This window comes from Callorhinus ursinus, unplaced genomic scaffold (genome assembly GCF_003265705.2).
Source record: "Callorhinus ursinus isolate GAN/ISIS: 27379988/994484 unplaced genomic scaffold, GSC_fseal_2.0 scaffold12, whole genome shotgun sequence".
NCBI lineage: Eukaryota > Metazoa > Chordata > Mammalia > Carnivora > Otariidae > Callorhinus > Callorhinus ursinus.
The window spans coordinates 17,009,891-17,031,123 of NW_027397074.1; the positions used below are offsets into that span (position 1 = coordinate 17,009,891).

General features: G+C 37.4%; 1 protein-coding gene across 1 annotated transcript in view; it reads left to right on the plus strand.

Annotated features, from left to right (window-relative positions):
• ZNF804B (zinc finger protein 804B) overlaps positions 1–21,233 on the plus strand; it is a 547,749-nt gene that overhangs the window by 426,811 nt on the left and 99,705 nt on the right. Inside the window, exon 2 of the mRNA XM_025873258.1 lies at positions 12,960–13,103. Within this exon, the coding sequence (XP_025729043.1) occupies positions 12,960–13,103 (144 nt within the window). The remainder of the gene's footprint in view (positions 1–12,959; positions 13,104–21,233) is intronic.

Here is a 21,233-nt window from a genome sequence, read left to right on the forward strand (position 1 = left end):
TGCAATGTAAATATTGTTGACCTTTCTATACTTTCAAGTCCCCACAAATAAACTTCAAATCATAAACAGTCCTAAAAGGACTATATTCCCTTTTATCCCCCCACAAATAGCCTTTGGCTAAAAAAAAAATTACCTCGGACTAAGGAAAATGTTTATGACTTATCCCTTTCCCCCGCTCCAGGATATTATTTTAAAATTCTGCTTTGCATTACCATAAACCTGATTCTTCTCCTTAGCCTTCTACCCCACTCCTCCATGGGAGAATATGCGTTCTTCTATTAACCCCATGCGTTTCTTTTCTCTTTTTTCTTCCATGTCTTTGTCTGTATTCCTCATCTAGGTTTTACTTCCTTTTTTTCCTATCTCTTGGCATTCTTCCCTACATGGAAATCCAAAGTAAAGCCATTGTGATATTGGGGCATTCAGGAAATGATGAGGGATGCTCTTGTCTGAGTCTTCATTGCTGCTCCTACGGAATGCCTAATGTATTTATTTCAAAGTTTAAGGGCATCATTGTTTCTTATCAGGGAAGGTTTTCTTTTCTCTTTATATTATAGAGGAGACTTTTTTCTACTAAAAGGGGTATAACTGTCCCCTGCTGTCACTGCAGCTAATACAAAATAGACATTTGCTGAAATGCAGCTGTGAATAAGGACACGGATTTCAACCAGAGTATTTAAGCAGACAGCGGCCGGTCAGGCTTTTCTGTGGCAAAATGGATGGAGGGGAAACAGTCTGTAGGAATTCATTTTTTTTAAATCACTTAGCTGTGCTTTGGAAGTTCAAAGTGAACTTAGACTTTGTGTGAAGACTCGGACATAAAAAGCAGAAAGTCTAAGAGAGATGTTCTGGGAAAATAATCACAAGGAGTGTACAGAGGAACAACACAGACAGGAACATCATTCCCCATCTTAGCTGCTGATCAGAAATAATACCAGCTGGAAAAGAAGAGGAAATGGGGCATAGGAATCACATCCTCCATAAAGTTGGGGTGGCTTCTTGTTTATTAGTATATAGAGTAAAATCTGCGTTGTTCACATCGCAAAATGTAGGTTCATTCATTCTCAGCAATACTTTATGTACCTTCCTAAATTCCAGAATTAAAGGGCCCATCGAGTATCATTCATTTTTTTATATATATAAAGGTCAAATCCAAGACTATCAATTGAGACTCATTATCAAATTCTATCATAATAGGCTTCTTCTGCTAGGTATGCAGGTACATTACAGAACAGCATGGCTCGTTCCCTTCTCTAAATACAGACCACTTTAAACCCCCACCAAATAATTATATATCTCTTTGTGTTGTGGCTTGCAATCTATGAATTAATTCTATCCCCTTAGGTGGTCTGAGAGTCTTTGAAAACAGGAACTGTGTGCTACAAACGGGAATTGTGTGTTACATTTTCTTGTATAGTAGAATAGCATAGTAACTAATACAAACCTTCATAACACAACTAAATCCTTACCCTATACTGAACTCCTTCAAGGGTAGCATAGAAAAGTTTTAAAAAACGGTCCGAGGTATGAATTCTTTTTTTTTTTTTTTTTTGCTTTTTCTTCCTTTCCATCTCAGATACCCCTCCAATATCAGAAAAGAAGGTAGCTTCTTCCTTTCTAGAGTCAGTCTTTAGCACTGGCTAAATTCAGTGCTCAATCACCAATAACTCTCAGTAACTAACAATCTGCGGACTAATAAATGCTTTTTTTTAAGCTCAGGGGAATAAGGGGAAGAGGGGTCCTATATTTGAGGGTGATTCTCCTTCTGTAGATGAGAGTTTAAAATGGAAAATTTTCTATTTCTGGCATTGCAAGAGCAAGAACCTAATTTTCTAAATATATTGTTAAATAGATTTTGATTGTGTGGTTGAAGAAAAGAAAGAGAATATCTGTATCTATGTCTACATCTATATCAGGTTAAAGACTCTGAATATTCGTTTATACTTCTTGAGTTTCAGAAACACAAAAATCTAGTCCCTTAGTTCTATCTCATTTTCCAAATGAAGAGATAGTTTTAATTGCCCTACCACTGGTCTCAAAGATAGAAGTCAAGAACTTCAGTTCTCATCCTAGATCTGCTACTTATCCCACACCAGCCTGGGCAAACCATAAAAATTCTGGATTAAATCCCTTTATCTGGAGAAGGATTTCTGAAGTCCTTTCCAGGGACATGCTTCTATAATGATTCTCACTTTTGTATTCCACTACTTTTATGATGGGCCCACAACTTCTGTTTTATTGTAGCTTGCTCTGTGTTTAGACGGGCTCTGTCCAAAGCACATACACCTTTGTGTGCATGCAGACACACACACACACACACACACACACACACACACGCACATGCACACGCACGCACACACACACACACACACACACACAATAGATTGGGGCACAGCTGTATGGCTTATTAAATTGGTCCTGGTGTTAACAGTAAGTACAGATCCTCCAAATGCTCAAGCAGCTGCGAAAATCTGTAACGACTATAGTCTATTTGCCATATCTGGGTGGGATGTACCATTGGTACCACCATTATGACACAATTCGACTTTGGCCACACTTCCCTAGCTAATCAGGGTTTCTGCCTTCAGTTGACAAGTGTTTTTAGGTTGTTTTCAAAAAAGCAAGTGTGTACCCATAAAACTGGTATACAGACTTTCCTTTTAGGGATTTCTGAAGGCACTAAGCCACATTTTGCAAAGTTCTGTGAGAATCATAATAAATGGACAAAATATAAGTGACAAATATTTCTTCCAAATTATATGACAGTGGAGCCAAAGTTTTGTACATCTTTTCATGATCTTGAAATGACATTATCTAGTTTACAGCATTTCCTTGAGCTCATGTGAATGCCTTTTCCCCAAACTAGCATTTTAATAGATTTTCCTCTCTTTGACACATTTTCCCAGGTTGCAGTTAATATTGCAAGATTTGAGTACAGAGCTTCTGTACAGCATACTTCTTTCACAATTGCTAGTTTTCTCAAAGTTTGAAAGTAAATTACCTATTAGAATTGCAATAGATAGAAGCCTGGAGCAGCCAGTTTGAAATAATGAAGTGTCTTTGTGAGCACAGTCACTTTTTAAACATCTCTGGGTTATAGAACAAGTAAACCAAATGTAGCAGTCTTTTTATCAGACATGATAGCAGACATTCAGGAAAACAGAGACAATGTCCTTGGAATTGGCATTTATCTGGCTTGCATGTCCTTAAAGCCATTGCCATTATACTATTTTGGTCCATCACTTTGGGAGTTTCTGGGCCTGTTTTTAATACATATAGAATGTAAAACACAATTTTTTAGAACCATACAGATTATTAGCCCCAGAACAGACAGAGAAGGCCTGGGAATGAGAACTTACTTGACAATCACCTGAACGTGTTTAAGGGAACACACTTATAGTCAGTTCCCAAGCAAAGGCGAAACAACGTGTAGATCAGCAACTCGGAATGACCATTTCTCCCCTCGATAACTGTTAGAAATATTGAATTTTAAAAAACGGTTTGTAATTGAGCAGGTGTCACTTGCAACTTTCTAGAAAACTTAGTTACCTGACATTTTTCTTCGATTTCTCTTATATTAGAAAATGAAATGTCAGACACTATTAATTGCATTTTTACAATAAGTAGTTACAGCAGGAGTAATGGCTAAATGAAGGTACTTTCTGTCTAATGCACAATGGATGTATTCATTTAAATGTATTCAGTTTAGATGAATGCAATATATCTATATTCATCACAGTTATACATATCTGTGGGCTGAATGGATGGGGTGGTAATTACTCCCTTTATAAATGGGACCGTATTGTCAGTTTGGAGGAAGAAAATTCCTTTTCTTATCATATTTTACACACCCGCACAATAGATACATCCTAGAATCTTTCTTTCAAATGTAGAAATTTTGCCCTTGAATTTCTAGTGGATCTAATGATTGTAGGTCATGCTTTTCTGGAAGAGTGGCAAGGGCTGCTCTTTGTCTCATGGAAAATGACAGAGGGGAACTGAGAGTCTCAAGATTTCTCCACACAAAGAAGCTCACATTTGTCATTTGGCATGCCTCAAACTCAGCTGTATGCATAACATAGCATAGATTTGATTATTCTTACACCGTCCGTTGTTTTACTTTGAGTTCAGGGAAGGTAGGACTATTAAATTGTGATTTAGTTGTATACTTTTTTTTCCTAAATAAGAGACTATTTTTTCAAGAGCAATTTTAGGTGTACAGAAAAATTGGGCAGGAAGCACAGAGAATTCCCATAAACTAATCTCCCTTATTATTGACATTTTGCAGTTGTGTGGTGGGTTAGTGTGTTCCACCTGATGAACTGACAATGATACATTGTTATTAGCCAAAGTCTGCAGCTTATATTAGGGTTCACTCTTGAGTTGTACAGTTATATGGGTTTTGACACCACCATCCATATTTCGGACGTTCCAATTCTCTCCCCTTTAGCACTATAACCAGGCAAAAAGTGAGAAAGAAATCAAATGTATTTATTCCTTCACTCTCTATATTTATTCATTTGTGTTTTCACTAATGGGTGTTAGCAGGCCAAGGACTGCTATTTAATGGATTCAACCACTTCTCTGACCCTGGGTTAATTTACATATCTTCTCATGCATCCTCTTTTTCTCTTCAAAGCAAATATACTGTTTGGTTTTACTGATGAGGGCTGGAATGTTCTCCATTAGAGATTGGTGGTCCTTGCACCTTGATGAGCTAATATTATGTTGTGTCCAGCAAGGCTTATCAGTTGATGTGTATTTTACTGTTTCACTGGTTGTTAAAAACCTCTGCAAACCAATACATGACCTTTAAAACATGTGCATTGTAGCATCTGTGTTCGATCGATAAGCAATCTGAAAATTATACCTGCCCCTTTTTGCCTCCATTGCAGACAAGCACAGGTAAGCAGTGAAGTAATAGCTACTGTTATGATTATCTTAGGGTGCATCTGGAACTGCCTTAGTCTCTTTCTAAATTGTTCTTCTGGGGGAAGAACTGTATATTAATTTATGCTGAGGAAGATACAGTTGGCAGAATGCTGATGAACAGTGGTTCTAGCGGAAATGCATGTGTTTTTCAAAAATAGTCTCTGTTCGAATGCAGCCAATTAGGAAGCTTTTCCAAAATAAGCAGTTATACAAGCAAACTTTAAGTATTTAATTGTTACTTCATGAGCAGGAATGCAGTCATCACTCTGCCATCTTGCCCGTAAGTCAGAAATCTGTCATTTCTGTCCAAATTAGAAATGATGCTGAATCGTCTCCAAACCATGCTACCCAGAGGCAAGTTGATATATTTAATGTGGTTGTATTTATCTTCTAATCTGGGCACCTTAAGTGAATTATTAATAAGAGGGGAAAAGCTCTCTTTCAAGTCTAGGAAGTGGCTGACATCATACTTCCCTGGGCATTGACGGAATGGTGTAACTTTGGTAGAGTTCTACTTCAAGTCTGGGAAACCAACACTTGATTCTTAATGAACTGTAATGAGAAGAGTGGATTATGGCAAAATGGGAAGAGTACTGAAAGTCAAGAATCTGCAATTCTGCTTGTGAATCTGTGTGCAGAGCTCCCCTTCCTTCCTTTAGGGTAGTTCTTCAGTAAGCTCCTTAGACCTCAGAATCTACTTTTTTTTAAAAAAAGATATTGTTCTAAAAGTCTAAAAGTTCCATGTGTTTAGAATCATACTCATCTGCTTATTCTCCCATTATCTCGACAATTTAATTCATGATAGATGTACATTGTCCAGGCAGGCCACGCTATCTATGTAGTGGGAATAGCATTCCCTGCTTTTTTTAATTCATTAGTTTCACTTATTCAGCAAGTATTTATTGAGTTTTTCTAAGTAACAAGTGCCATGGTAGATGCTATATAATGCAAAGACTGTTCTTTCTATAAAAGAAGCAAGTCACATCTTTAGGAAAATCAATATTAGTGATATTAATGTTAACTGAGCACATGGGGGAATCTCTTGACAATGTGTCGTATTCCAAAAATGTCCCAATTAAGCAATTATGAGATAAAAACATCTGAAAATCCTAACTATATCAGCCAAATTTGCATTTATGAGCAGAGATTGACTGATGAGGGCTGGAATGTTCTCCATTAGAGATTGGTGGTCCTTGAGATGGGCGGTGAGAATGAGAAGGGCTCCTCTCACTTGCTCAAATTGCTATCAGAAAATGAAAGTTGCTTTGTGGACTCCTGGGAGAATGGTACTGTTTTTTAAATAATTTTCTAGTGTCACATGCATATAATGATGTGCACATGCATACATATACACACACATACACACACAGAATCTCTGGACATCAAGTTCCTACTTTTACTGTGCCCTCTACTAAGTGCTTCCATAAAAATAAACTCATTTTATACTCACAGCAATCCTGCAAGCCACTCATTATTCGCCTTAATTTATACTGAAATAACTGAAACTGCTAGAAGAGAGAGGCTGAGATTCAAGCTAGTCATGCTCCAAGGAATAATTTTTCCCTATCACAAAAATAAAATAAATAAGTGAATAAAGCTCTCTAAAGTGAGCTTTCCATTACCCAGTCTGTTGCAGAGATTCAGGAAGACAATGGGGACCAAAAGAGTTTTCTGAATCCACTGCCACTTAATCTGGGGTGGGGGTGGGGGAAAAGGAACGCACTCTTTTTGAAGCAGGATTTTATTTGGGACCGATATAATAGAACAGGTTAGGGAATATTAGAATTCTTAAAGCAATCTCTTACACATAACAGTGAAAGGTCAAATGTGAGCTTTCATACAAAGAATATGAATTCAATCCTCAAAGCTCTGAGCTGGTATTACCATCAAGGAGATATGAAGAACAGCAATTGATTTTTTCTCTTCCTTTTTAATAATCAGGGCACATATTCACAAACAGTCGAAACAAGAGGACCATCTTGGATTTTCCTAGTGCCTATCTCTCAGCTTCAAGAGCTTAATAGATTTTTAAAATTATAATTACTCCCCTTACTCTCTCTGGGAACTAGGGCCTCTGCATCATCCCAAATCTACAAAAAGTTAGAAAAGGCAGCTTGAAATTTTGTGGCATCTGGATGAAGGCTAACTAATTGGGGCAGCCTTTAGCATGGTGATTAATAGCTCTGAAGTCAGGCAAATCTGATTTTTAATCCAGTTTCTGCCTTTCAATGTTGAGCGAGTTTCTAAACATGCTTGTGCCTTGCCTTCCGTATCTTTGTTTGGAATAATAATAGATAATACTTTATAAGGTTATTGTGAAAATTAAGGGAGTTAACAAGTGTGAAGCGCTTAGCAGATTTCTGGTTTACAGCGAATGCTCAGGGGGTGTTACTGTGTAATCATCATTACAATAATAAAATAATTTGGTAGCAGAACACCCATATTTCTAATTAAATGCCTTTCTCCAGGCAACATTCTTGCCACATTACAGACATACCTGTTATTTGCATGAATGTAAAATTCTTGGTGTAAAAAAGTACATTTTTCTCTCCCTGCACCCAAAATATTAATTATTAAAAGTAATTAATTACTACAGAATTCTTACTGAACTGAAACATAAAATGCCCACTGGCAATACCTAATGTTTTAAAAATGACCTTTCTTAAGATAACTGTCATATTCAATTTATAATTCATTTTCAATCTTTTAATGAACCACTGAGAACAGTTAAAATGAAGCTTTCTTTCACTTCATAAATGTTAGTTTTTTTCTGTTAAATAAGCTTCTAAAGCTCCCTCTTTTAGGCAAAGTGTGAGAAGAGAACTTTGAGTAACTAGCAAATCAATGGTAGAATTGTATGTGAAGTCTTGTGTGTCAAGGGTATTATTGTGAATTTTATTCATTTTTTAATTTTTTAAATTTATTGATACTGAGAATAGGTAGCTATTTTTACATCTTTCATATTTATTCTGTGTCTCTTCTATATTTAAAGATTGTGTAATTATTTCAGAGAACAAATGTCATCTTAAGTTGCCTTCCAAGTTATTTGACCAGTGAAAGTATCCTATCATTTAACAAAAAGACAAGAACATTCTGAGTGCTTACCATGTATCTAATGCTATGTGAGAAAGAGAAAAAAACACCGTGACTTTTTCCTCTAATTATTTTTAACTAGTCCAAACTAGGTAATGCTCTATAACAATTTGTGATCATCACTCTATTGCAATTTACAGTCGTTCAGCATTTTACATGTAATCGTCCCCTTTCAGACTGTACATTTCTGAGGTCAAGACCCTTTAAGAAATTGACATTTAGAAGTTGCTTAATAACAGTTGCTTTTTGTTGTTAAATAACAAAATTTTATTTATCTTTATTTATTTTATTTTTATTTTTTATTAAGTTTTCAATTTTAATTCCAGTATAGTTAACATTCAAAGTTGTATGAGTTTCAGGAGTACAATATAGTGATTCAACACTTCTATACATTACTCAGTGCTCATCATGATAAGTGTGCTCTCAATCCCCTTCACCTTTTTCACCCATCCCCCACTCACCTCCCCTCTGGTAACTGTCAGTTTGTTCTCTGTACTTGAGTCTGTTTCTTGGCTTGTCTCCCCCCCCCCACCTTTTTTTCCCTTTGTTCATTTGTTTGGTTTCTTAAATTCCACATATGAGTGAAATCATATGGAATTTGTCTTTCTCTGACTGACTTATTTCGCTTAGCATTATACTCTCTAGCTCCATCCATGTTGTTGCAAATGGCAAGATGTCATTCTTTTTTTTAGGGCTGAGGAATGTTCCATTGTAAGTAGGTACCACCTCTTCTTTATCCATTCATCTGTCCATGGACACTTGGGCTGCTTCCATAATTTGACTATTGTAGATAATGCTGCAATAAACATAGGGGTGCATATATCCTTTTGAATTAGTACTTTTGTATTTGGGGGGTAAATACCAGATTGTGCGATTGCTGGATTATAGGGTAATTCTCTTTTTAGCAATTCTTGAATGTATCAGTGCTTAATGGTTGGTTGGATGAGTATGTGGTTAGATGGATGGATGAAGCAGCATGACACAGTGGAAAGTGTGCCTTGCTTTACCATTGCCTGATTTGATAGAACTCATGAAATTACTAAACATAAATTGCCTTCTAAATGGTACTTAGACTATGTGATACCTCCCTTTCTAGTCTACTAGATTGAGCCCTTACCTTCCAGCCTTCTGGTACATACAGCTAGACCAACTCAGCTCCAACGTCACACTTGAGAACAGGCTCACCTCACACTGGGTGATATCACAGGCTACTGGGTTATGGTTCTTTAACTAAAAGTCAGCTATAGCTCCAACCTCAGTTTCCAGTTTTGCCAAAGATGCTTAAGGAAGCTTATTTTTTTTCTTTTCCTCTGTGATTCTTCTAGCCCTACCCAGCTCTTGGCTTGTGTTCCCCTGTGCCCGAGATTTCTCAGGTCTCAGCTTCCCCATTTCTGACCTCCACTCATCTGCTTTTAAATGTATGCTCTTACTTCTGGATTTGATAGACACACTGGATTGTGAACTCTGTGTGTATGCTTTGCTAATGGCATTTATATTCCATGTGTATTCCTCCTCTCTTAATAAGGGTACTAGAATATATCCTGGGGAATATCATTAATCCCCTAGAAGGAAGGAAAGTGGGAATAGCTGTTACCTCTTCCTGGCAAGAAAAATGAAGTAAGAAATGGGGTATATAATTTAGTCTGATGACTGTAAAACGTGAACATTCATAGGAGATGGTGAAAATCTTGGTAGAACTCTGTTATAAGTACAATATGTTACACTGAAATTCATTTACTATCATAATTGAAGGTTGTTTTAGAAATAAATGCTGTTTAAATGAAGATACCAAGAGTAATTGAGGGAGCCTCACCCCTGGTCATTGAGCTGTTGTTATAAAATCCTCTACATAATCTGGAATAATATGAAACTATATTTTTAGCCACTCTCAATTCTCAGTTGCCAGCCTGCCTCCGTTAGTGAAGCTGAGGCACTTTTGAGCACTGAGGAGGAAGTGCTCAATGTCCAAGGCACATGGTCACTTTTCTAAGGCTGTTATTCCAGTGTTATAATAAAGGAAGAAAAACCGTGAGTAAACCCAAGGAGTCCCTAGTTCCAGTCCAGCCTTTGAAATTGTATACAACATATAAAGGACATGTAAAAAAAAAATCCTAGTGAGAAAGATGGGATGAGAACTAATGCTTTCCCCTGATGTAAGCCTACAGTTCCAAAGATTGAGCTCTACCTCAATGCTGTACTTCTGCCTCAACTCTCAAGGGACACCATTAACAAGCCATTATTTCCATTCTTTGAGCAACTGGGTTTTTGTCCTGAAATTGAGGTCCACATTCTCATTACTGGTTACATCCTGTCAGTAGTTTTTATATGCCCCATCAGCTGATAATATAACCAAATTCCTGCTTTCACTCTCTTAGATAGGCATTGTAGATGTTTGGTCTAGTTTTGTTGTTTGTGAATGGTACTCATGTCCTTCCTGCCTTCGTGCCATGTGTGTTAGCCACTTATATTTGGGCTTGAATCATTCTGTTTCCATGTCCAAATTAATTGCACCATCTCTTCACCCCAACCCTGTGATAATCTGCTTCTCTTCCCTGTGCTTGCTTTCTTATCTGGTCAGCAACGGCCCTGAGATTTAGGTTTATCGCCTGATTTCTTTCTATAGAGGGTTAGTCATTTTAGAGAAACAGAACTAAAATCCATCCTTTATTTTGTCCATTCATTTTTTTATGCATATTTACTTGATATCATCCATGTGCCAGTCATTCTTTTATTTAGTCATGGGGATAATGGAAAACTTGCAGAGTGACGGAGGCATAAACCTGTGAGCTACTATTATTCATTAATTTTTGTAATACATATTAAATAGGTAACTCTGTGCTAGACAATATGTTTGGCATATTTTTGTGGATGCAAAAATGAATAAAACAGTTCCTGCCTTCGAATGACCTGAAAACAGATCATTTAATATCATGTGACATGTCTGATGATAGAATTAAAGAGGGTAATATGGGAGCATGGATTGATACAATATGACACTGATGAGGTAGGAAGGAGTTTGTATGGTGCATTAAGAGGACTGGCCCTAAGGGAGATGCTAAAGCACAACTGTTTATTAACAAGGGAGTTAGGCATAGGGTATTTGAATTCAAATTCCCCCCTCTACTTGCTAACTCAGTGACCATGAGTGTGTGATTCTAAGTGAGGATTAATATATTTGTAAGATGTAGATTAAAAAAGAACTTATTTTTATAGGGTTAGTGTGAGGAATAAATGAGAGAATTCATCACATACTTAGCTTAATACCTGGCACATAGTTTATGCTCAGTGAGTATTCATCACTATTATTCTATAGGCATTGAGAGAAATCAGGAGGATTATATTATTTTTTTAAGTGAAGTATAATTGACACCCAAAGTGACGTTAGTGTCAGGTGTACAACATAGTGATTCAACATCTCTCTCTATATATGCTCACCACGAGTATAGCTGCCATCTGCCACCATACAATGCTATTATAATACCTCTGACTTTATTCTTCCCTGCTTGGGAGGAGTTTAAGCAGAGGAACCATGTGACCAAAACTGTTTGAGAGAGAGCATAGTCAAAATTGTTTGAAAAATATGTGGTAAACCCATTGACAGCATCTAGCATAAACCAATGCCTGTAGAAGAAGCTTATCCTGGAGTCAGAGCTGATGGATAAATAAGACCCTAGCTGTAGTGTGAAGGAAGATCACCCATGGAGACTGTATGGAGTAGACAGATCACTTGGCTGAAGATGGCATTGGGTGAAACACAAAAATATATGGGGTAATATAAGAAGAAGAAAAGTTTATGAATGGTCGTAGATGTGTTTGGTAACAAGCAACAAAATGGAGGCTTTGTCCTCCTGGTAAAGTCATGGGAAAGCGTTCCAGAGGGGACAAAGAGCTGGGTGTTAGGAAGGGAGTAGGAGCTCACCGATTTAACCAGGTGGGAATAGGCATCGTGTGCTGAGAATAGCAAGTCCCAATACTGACAATTTCAGTGAGGCTAAAATACATGAAGCAGTAGATGAAGGATGTAAGACAATGCAATCAATGTCTCCCTTAAATATTATAGTAAAGAGACCTCGCACTAATGGGTGCTCCACAGACATAGTGGCAGCTTGTGTTTGAGATCTGTCATTGGATTGTCAGAGGAAATGGTGCTGAGTCAGCAGAACCACAACCTGAAAATGGATGGGAAGAGAATGACCAGACTGCAGTTGTGGGCTTTTTTTTTTTTTTCTTTTTTTTTTTTTTTTTTTTTTTTAAGATTTATTCATTTGTTTGAGAGAGAGCGAAAGCATGCAAGTTGGGGGAATGGCAGAAGGAGGAATTTTTTTTTTAATTTTATTTTATTATGTTATGTTAGTCGCCATACATTACATCATTAGTTTTTGATGTAGTGTTCCATGATTCATTGTTTGCATATAACACCCAGTGCTCCATGCAGTACATGTCCTCTTTAATACCCATCACTGGGCTAACCCATCCCCCCACGCCCCTCCCCTCTAGAGCTCTCTGTTTGTTTCTCAGAGTCCATAGTCTCTCATGGTTCAATTCCCCCTCCGATTCCCCCGCACCCTTCATTTTTCCAGAAGGAGGAAATTTTCAAGCAGACTCTCTCTGAGCGGGGAGCCCAACACAGGGCTCCATCCCATGACCCAGGAGATCATGACCTGAGCCCAAACCAAGAGTCAGCCGCTTAACCAGCTGAGCCATGCAGGCGCCCCAGTTGTGGGCTTCTTTGAGAGAGTTCATTATGTGTTGGTTGATAAGTTAGGAATAAGGCTGAGCTGAAAGTTATTTCCAGAGTGCCATGAATTTCCAAAAACTGATGAGTCTCACCATATTCTTTAAGTCACAGTAAAATTAAATAACAACTTGATTAACATGAGATCTAGTTATGCTATTAGAGAGAAATATAACCAACATTTTTGCCTTCTTTAAAGGATTTTCCAGAAAAGGAGAAGTCCACAGCAAAGGCCCTGGAAGATGTAAAGGCAAACTTTTACTGTGAATTATGTGACAAGCAGTATCACAAGCACCAGGAGTTTGACAATCATATTAATTCTTACGATCACGCTCATAAGCAGGTAAGCCGAAGTGTGGGAAATCCTTTTCATTCCTAGATTTATACCTTCAGAATAGAATGTATGCATTCGGCCTTATTTATTGTCATCTAAGATACTGAGGTGAAACCGTTTTATTTATTTATTTTTCTTCAAAGTTTGTTTTCTGTTTAAGTGTTAGGTGAAATATTTTTTTTCTAGAAGTATTGTAAACCTGTAGGTGAATTTAAAGATGATCTAAAAGTAGACTGATATTTATTTGAGAATTTTACATATGGGGAAACCAGAACCCAGTAAAAAAGTGTCACATTTAAAACCACCTAACTAGTCAGTGGCAGAACCAGAACACTGGACAGAATTGATTATAGTGTTCTTTCAAAACTTCTGAGGTTTAGGGAATCCTAGGACTGTGGGAAAACATAAAGAATACCCTCTTAAGAGAGTCAAAATGGTTAACTTACTAGATGAACCATTGCAAATGAACAAACAAACAAAAATTCAGGGAGGCTAAGTTGAGAGGTAATTCAGATAGAAATGCTTCATTTCTTTTTCTTAAGAGGTCATATGTATACATTATCGGTTTAGATAGTCTATACATGGCTGCTAATATTCTCTATTTCCAACTCTCTGGGAGAGAGGAGGCTGTTATTCTTATTCTGTTAGATTTTATCCTTGTTGCATGAGGTATGGAGATATTGGCCATTTAGGAATTGGGAGTGTTAAATACCCCTAAGAAAGAAATCCCACTTGGCCAGAGGATTATTGCTGACAGCTGTGAGGAGGTACACACTCCTGATGCCAAACGGACCTGATATCTTGGAACGTGTGGGTAAGTCTTGTATAATCTAGACCTAAAATATTTATTCAGAGTAAACAACAATAAATATCTTGACTAACGTTGCCAGTATTTTCTGAGTGCATCCAAAATCCTTGGCCTTGAGAGATGCAAGGAATCGGTTTCTATCTTTAAAGATGTAGCATGTATCGATAATTGGCCATATTTCTTGGACAAGAGGAAGGACCTGGAATAAACTGTTTTAGGACTGTGATTCCCAAATCTTAGTGTGCATCATAATCACTTTGGAACTGAATAACACAGATTCCCAGACTTTCCTTCCAGTATTGTAATTCAGTAGTTCTGAGGGGGCCCAAGAACTTGCATTTTAAAATGATACAAAATGGAACTTTCCAAGCATATTTAAAACTGAACTACGTGGCTACCATCCAGCTCCAGCTTCGATCTCCTTTCCTTTCGACCCCCACCCCTCGCCGCCCCACCCGCTGCCACCGTGTATTATTTTGAAGCAAATTCCAGGCATCATGTTATTTCGTCTGAAAGTGTTTCACGATGGAGAATGGTGCTTACACAACATAGCCTCTGTCATACCTAAAAAGTAACAGTAGTATCTTAATAACAGTTGGTGATCTTTTTTCTTTAGTTGTCTCATAAATGATTTTTAAATTCGGGTTTTTTGAAATCAGGATCCAAAAACATCCACACTTTTGGTTGACACGTCTTTAAGATTCTTTTAATATATATTTAAACTATAGGTTTTCCAGTTCCTTTTTACATTTGATTTCTTGCAATTTATTTGCTGAGAAAACTGGACATATTCAGGGTTTTGCTGAATGCAACCCAGTGCTGTCTTTTTTCATTTTCTGTGTCTTCTGTATTTCTTTTAAACTGATTGTTACGTATAGAGATCTGAACAAATTCCAGTTCATCTTTTTCTTGGCAAAAATATATCACAAGGCATTTTGTATCCTTCCATAAAGAGGCATATGATGTTTAGTTGTCTCTATTTTTATGACTGTAAGTTTAAGAAATGGGTTTGGATGCTACCAGTTTGAACCATCCATCATTAAGTACATCACTTACATTTTTCCACTAATGTTTTTTGTAGCCATAGATGATCATTTGTTTAAATCCCTTACTTCATTTGGAGTTGTAAAATGATTCTATCATCCATTTGTCATTTATTAGATGATATATGTCTATAAAGAGAAATTCCCTATAAGAATCACTCCCAGAGGATTTTATGTAGGTGGTCTTTAGGCCACATATATATAAATTCCCAGTATATATACATACAGTATATAAGTAACCAGAGAAGGTTCTCATGGGATAGCTACATTGATCTGTACTTTAAACACGCATGAGGAGATGTTGAAATGGAGGCTAAAGATGGGATGGCGTCCTTGACTGTGGAAACACAAGAATCTAAGGCGAGGAAATAGAAGAGCACAGGGCATCTTTTCAAAACTGTTGAAAGTGTTTGGACTATAAAGGGGATGAATTCTCCACACCTTGTCTGCATGCCACAGCCTCCCTTGTACTCTGAAATTCTGCCTGATCATTTCCCTTATTAGTTTCTCCAGTCTTATTTCCACTGACTTTCCAACGTGTTGGAAAAAACCACCTTTCCTCAATCCTTTTATTTCATCTGTGCATCTATTTCTGTTTTTTGTTTTTGTTTTTTTTTCCTGTAGGTTTACCAGCATTCTAACCCTCCTTGGTATGTTCCTTCACCAGTGATTGAGTTTCAGCTATGTACTATTGTGCTAGTTGTGAAAAATGGACCCATTTGGTCTCTAACTTCAGGGAGCCTGCATTCTAACTGGGGAGACAGACATGTCAACCTATCTTTAAAATACATTGGTTTAAGTGTTCTAGAAACTGTATACCTAAGATACCAAGAAAACCTATAAAACTGATTTAAGAAAGAAGAGATGACAAGTGAGCTGGGATTTTTAAAGAATGAAAAGAAATTAACCATGTAGTCAAGGATGGTAGGTCCTATATGATAGAAACCTCTCTCAGGACATGTGGCAGTTATAAAGCATGAGTGGAACACAGAGAAACTGCCAAAGACTCATTATGGCCACCAAAGTCACCATCACTATCCTGAAGAGCTCTTTAAAAATCTTTGAAACTGTTTCTCGTTTCTCTCATTCTTCTTTTGCAATAGATCTTGCTCTCATTTTTCATTTTGGAATCTCTTTTCACCATTCATATTTAATCTCACTCTTGAATCTGCTAGGACCTTTGAACTGGACTCCCCACCTCCATTATTTTCCCTCCTCCAAACCAGGCTATCCATTTATAGCCAAATTAATCTTCTCAAACTATCACATTCAATGGGTGATGACTGACTTTTTCAAAAGTCTGAACTACTTAGTCTGTCAATTCAAAATGTCCACAGTCTGGCTCTTGCTTCCATTTCCAGATTTATCTCCTGCAACTCCAGAATTTCCCTACAGTTTCTCAAAAGATGCCTTATGCTTTCCCACCTGCTCATCTTGGCTCATAATCTTCCCTCTGCCTGGGATGCCCTCCCATCTCGTGGCTGTATTTCAACATATGCTCCTGTGTATTTAATGAATAGATTGACAACTTATATCTGGATATTCAAAGAGCTGAAATCTCATGGTAAGCGGATTTAACAGCATTTTCCAAATTCTCTTTGATCAAAACTTATTAACATTGTGCAGAATTTTGTCCAAGCTGCCTGCTTTGGAAAACAATGGAATAATTAAAGTTGCTGTAGACCTTGGAAAACTGCTTTCTTGGGTAATGTTGAAATACTTTTATCTAAAGATTTCTTTTAGCCCAAAATTTTGACAATAGCTTGAATTTTAAATGAAACTGAGTTTTATGTACAGAAAAAAGAAGTATGCACTAAAGTAAAACATGCATGTCTTTTTTTTTTTTTCAAATCCCAAAGCTAAATATGTCTATTTGGTTCTTGCTTCAGTAAGGGCTCTTCTTGATTGTGATGATGATTATAATGATAGTGGTGAGGATTTGGCTGAGAGCATTTTTTGGCCTGAGTAATATGAATAGCTTCTATAATTTTATTTTCCATGTGGATTCAGACAAAATATCTGGCCTCTTCTGTTAAACTTCCAACAAGATGGTCTTTTTGGTATACTTTGAAGTGAATCTAAATTCACATGAAATTAAGTCTGTTGTTCATTAATAGAATAGCATAGAGCTGGAAGCAAAGGAAACTGAATTCTTATAATTATTTAGGATCCTTCAGTTCAGTAAGTGATTTCTAAAGCTTTTATATTATCTTGTATCTAAATAGCAGTATCATGTGTTATTTTATTACAAGGATTATATTATGCAGAGATATATTGTAATTCTAGAGAAGTAAGTCAATACGTAACTTTAAAGAATAAAGTAAAATAGTCTGAGATTCATAGCTTTAAATTAGTTCCATTTGGCATTTAACATTATTTTTCTATAATTTGATCAAAAATTAAGATATTTTTCTTAGGTATTATTGATAGAAAAGGATAGCTTAACAGTAAAAAAGCTGATTTTTTTATATTTATTCAACAAGGGGAAGAATTAATTTCTAAAAGCTTTGACAACCCAACTCTCATATAACTCACGTTTTTGGAAATAACTCAAGTTATGTTAGCTATTGCTTTGAACTTCTTATAATTCCGTATAAATGTTGAGCATTACCACTAAAGCAATTTGAATGTATATACAAATTATAGTCACTTGGATGAAGACAGCAGTGTAACTATTAATATAACTAACATGTTAATAACAACTAATTCCTTGTGAGACTATCCACAAGTCATAATTCCTTTCTCAAGATGGTGAACTGCAAGTGCATAATACTGAAATGAAAACCACACATCCTCACATGCAGCAAAAATCTCTCCTGCCCCAGAGGCATCCTGGCTCATCTCAATTTAGAAAAAACAAAGGAGCCTGATCCCCATACAAATAAGCCATAAAAATATCTTCAATAATAAAAAACAAATCCACTTTTAGATCCTCCACATGTGACATTTAATCCTCCTAATCTTCCTTTGCTTCACAATTGGATTTATTTTCACTCAGGAGGAGCTGTTCACTTGTCAAGCCTGAATTTGAACTCCAGCTGATTCATTCTTAAAATATTGTTTTGGATTCTCCCCAACTCTACCTGCGCAGGATAAAAGAACAGAACAGAATCATTTTCGCCATCTTGTCTCCAAGAGGAAAAGACCCAAAACTGCTAAAGAAATTCAGTCCAGTTACGCCTTGCTTTGTTCCTACAGTATGATTTATATTTTCTCCAAATACTGCCCAAATTAGCCTAATAATATATTTCAGCACAGTATGTTTAAGTTACTAGTCCTCTTAATGTAGCCACAAAACTTCAAGGTCTGGTTAATTTGTAGGGTCAGCAAGATTGAAGAAATATAAACTCAAATATCTAGAAAGGAAACTCTCAGAAACATATTTGTTGGTAAAATAAAATACTACTTATCTCTATATTTTGCATTCTATAAACCCAACTTTCTGGTCTATATATATTGCTTACCTCCCCCATCCTCCACCCCCTGGAGTCAGCCAGCAGCAATTGGAACCTCCATCAGCAAAAAAAGTACAGAAGACCCAAAGCTGATCTTAGCTTCCAACTCATCATTCGGCTTTGCTAAAATACTGCTCTCACCCTGGCTAAGAGGCTTTTCAATCTTAAGGTTGTCTCCTGACGGAAAAATAAATTAAAAATCTATATTCTGGCTCTTTCTGTATCTCAGGTGTGCCAAGTACTTTCCTGCCTTAAAACATTTGGCATGTATCTCTCTGCAATGTTCTTCCATTTGACCTTCAACTTCCTGGTTCTTTGCATTTGTGTCACGTGCTCTGAGGGATCTCTCCTTCGCCTTCTACCTCATGTAGACAGTTGTCAGTTCTCCAAATCTTAGTACCCTGTCAGCACTCAGTGGTGGTTGGACTCGACCTATGCTGGCTCTCCAGAGCCACTTGTTCAATATATAAGAATTCTGTGAGCTGGTTCTTAAACAATCGGTAGCTTGGTTTAAGAAATCAGCCATGGTATGTGGTGGGGAATCCACAGGCACTGCAAACAGGGCTTGTTGGGTTTTGTTTGATTTTTCCAGAGTGTCAGTATATCAGCACACCATTGCTTATTACTCTGTAAAAACAGGTTCTTTTTTTTTTTTTTCACCCTGTCCCCTCTTCCCTACTATTAGTTCCATAAAGAGAGGAGCAGGGTACTGTTGGTTCTATTGGCCGCAAATCCCTGTCTCTCTCAAATGTAGAGCTGTGTTTGGCACAAAGTAATGACTTTATAAATATTTTTTTAAAAAGAATGAGTGGCCGAATAAGGTTCTACAATTGCCATGCTACTCTGACCTACATCAGTACATTCATCAACCATTGATTGCTTCCTTTTTTTCCCAGTCTTATTGAGAAATAATTGACATATATTAATGTGTCAATTTAAGGTGTATAGCATGATGGTTTGATTTACCTCTATTGTGAAATGATTACAAGAGAAAAAAAAATTTGCTTTATGATGAGAACTTCTAGGATTTACTCTCTTAACTTTTCTATGTATTGTATAGCCCTGTTAGCTGCACTTATCATATACATTACATCTCTAGTGTTTATCTTATAACTGGACTTTTGTGCCTTTTGACAATCTTCCTACAATCCCCTCTCCCCCTGCTCCACAACTGGTAACCACAACCCTGATCTCTTTTTCTATGAGTTTTTTTTTTTTTTTGAGTTTTAACGTAAGTGAGATCATACAATATTTGTCTTTTCTGACTTATTTCATTTAGTATAATACCTTCAAGTTTCATCCACATCACAAATGGTAGGATTTTTTCATTTTTTTGTGGCAGAATAATATTCCATTGTATGATGTCCATGGATATTTAAGTTGTATCCATGTCTTGGCTATTATAAGTAATGCTTCTGTGAACATGGGGGTGCAGTTATCTTTTGAGTTTGTGTTTTTGTATTTTTTGAATATATCGTTCCAGAACTGGAATTGCTGGATCATATGGTAGTTTTATTTTTAACTTTTTAAGGATCCTCCACACTGTTTTCCTTAGTGGCTGTAACAATTTACAATTCCACCAACTGTGCACAAAAGTTCGCCTTTCTCCACATCCACACCAGCATTTGTTAACTCTTGTCTTTTTGATGATGGACATTTTAACAGGCATAAGATGGTATCTCATTGTGGTTTTAATCAGCATTTCCCTAATGTCTAGGGATGTTGAATATCTTTATTTTGTACTGTTGGTCTTTTGTGTATGTTCTTTTGAAAAAGGTCTATTCAGGTCCTTGGCCCATTTTTAAATTGAGTTATTTGGGTTCTTTCACTATTGAGTTGTATCAGTTCTTTATATATTTTGGATATTAACCTTTTATCAGATATATGGTTTGCAAATATTTTTTCCCATTCCATAGGTTATCTTTTCACTTTGTTGATGGTTTCTTTTGCTTTGCAGAAGTACTTTAGTTTCATTTAGTCCCACTTGTTTATTTTTTTATTTTGCTGCTTGTGTTTTCAGTGTCATATCAAAGAAATCATTGCCAAAACCCATGTGAAAGAGCCTCACTCCTGTTCTCTTCTAGTGGTAGAATTGTGTCTCAGCTCCCTTGTCTGGGCGGGCAGGGAAGGGGTTGCTTCAGGCAACTCTAAATTTCTTGAACAAGCTTTCCCACTGGGAGGAGCTGGGGGTATCCTCAGCCTTTGTTATGAATTAATCCCCCTGCCTGTATGCCCCGTACTGGGTTTGATCTGGGGGTAATCCATTCTGTCCACTCACCTCTCTGCTCAAGCATCACTGGGCCACACAACTTTGGGAAGTTGTGGCCAGCCCCTGTGGTCAGATGGAGCCTGGAGACATTCTCCAGACCAGTGGGGCTAAAACTCAGCTCCCAGCCTGGATTGGGCAAACCAGGCTCTAGGGCCAGCAAAACTCCTCATTTTTAGGATCCAAATCAGGCAGACCTGCACCCCAAAGAGTTCCCTGGCCAGAGTACACTACTGATCTGGTTCTGCTAATGAGCAAAGCCTCTGGTTTGTGTTACTACTTGGGCATTTCAACTGGGTCCGCCAAGATTTATGTGCTCATTGTGGCAAGCCCTCCCACATTCCCAGTAGCTGAGCCCACAGATTCTCCTGCAGTACCTGCAGGGCCAGATCAGAGTTGGGGCTCTCACAAGTGACCAACAATGCTGTGGGTGCTGGTTGCCCCTCCCCCAGGTTCTTCCCCACCCCCCACCCCCCACCCAGGAACCAGAAGCTTAGGGGAGATCTCTCCACGTGGTGCTTCCCTGGCCTGGGGGAGGGGCAATATGGTCAAGGAGTAGCTGCTTCT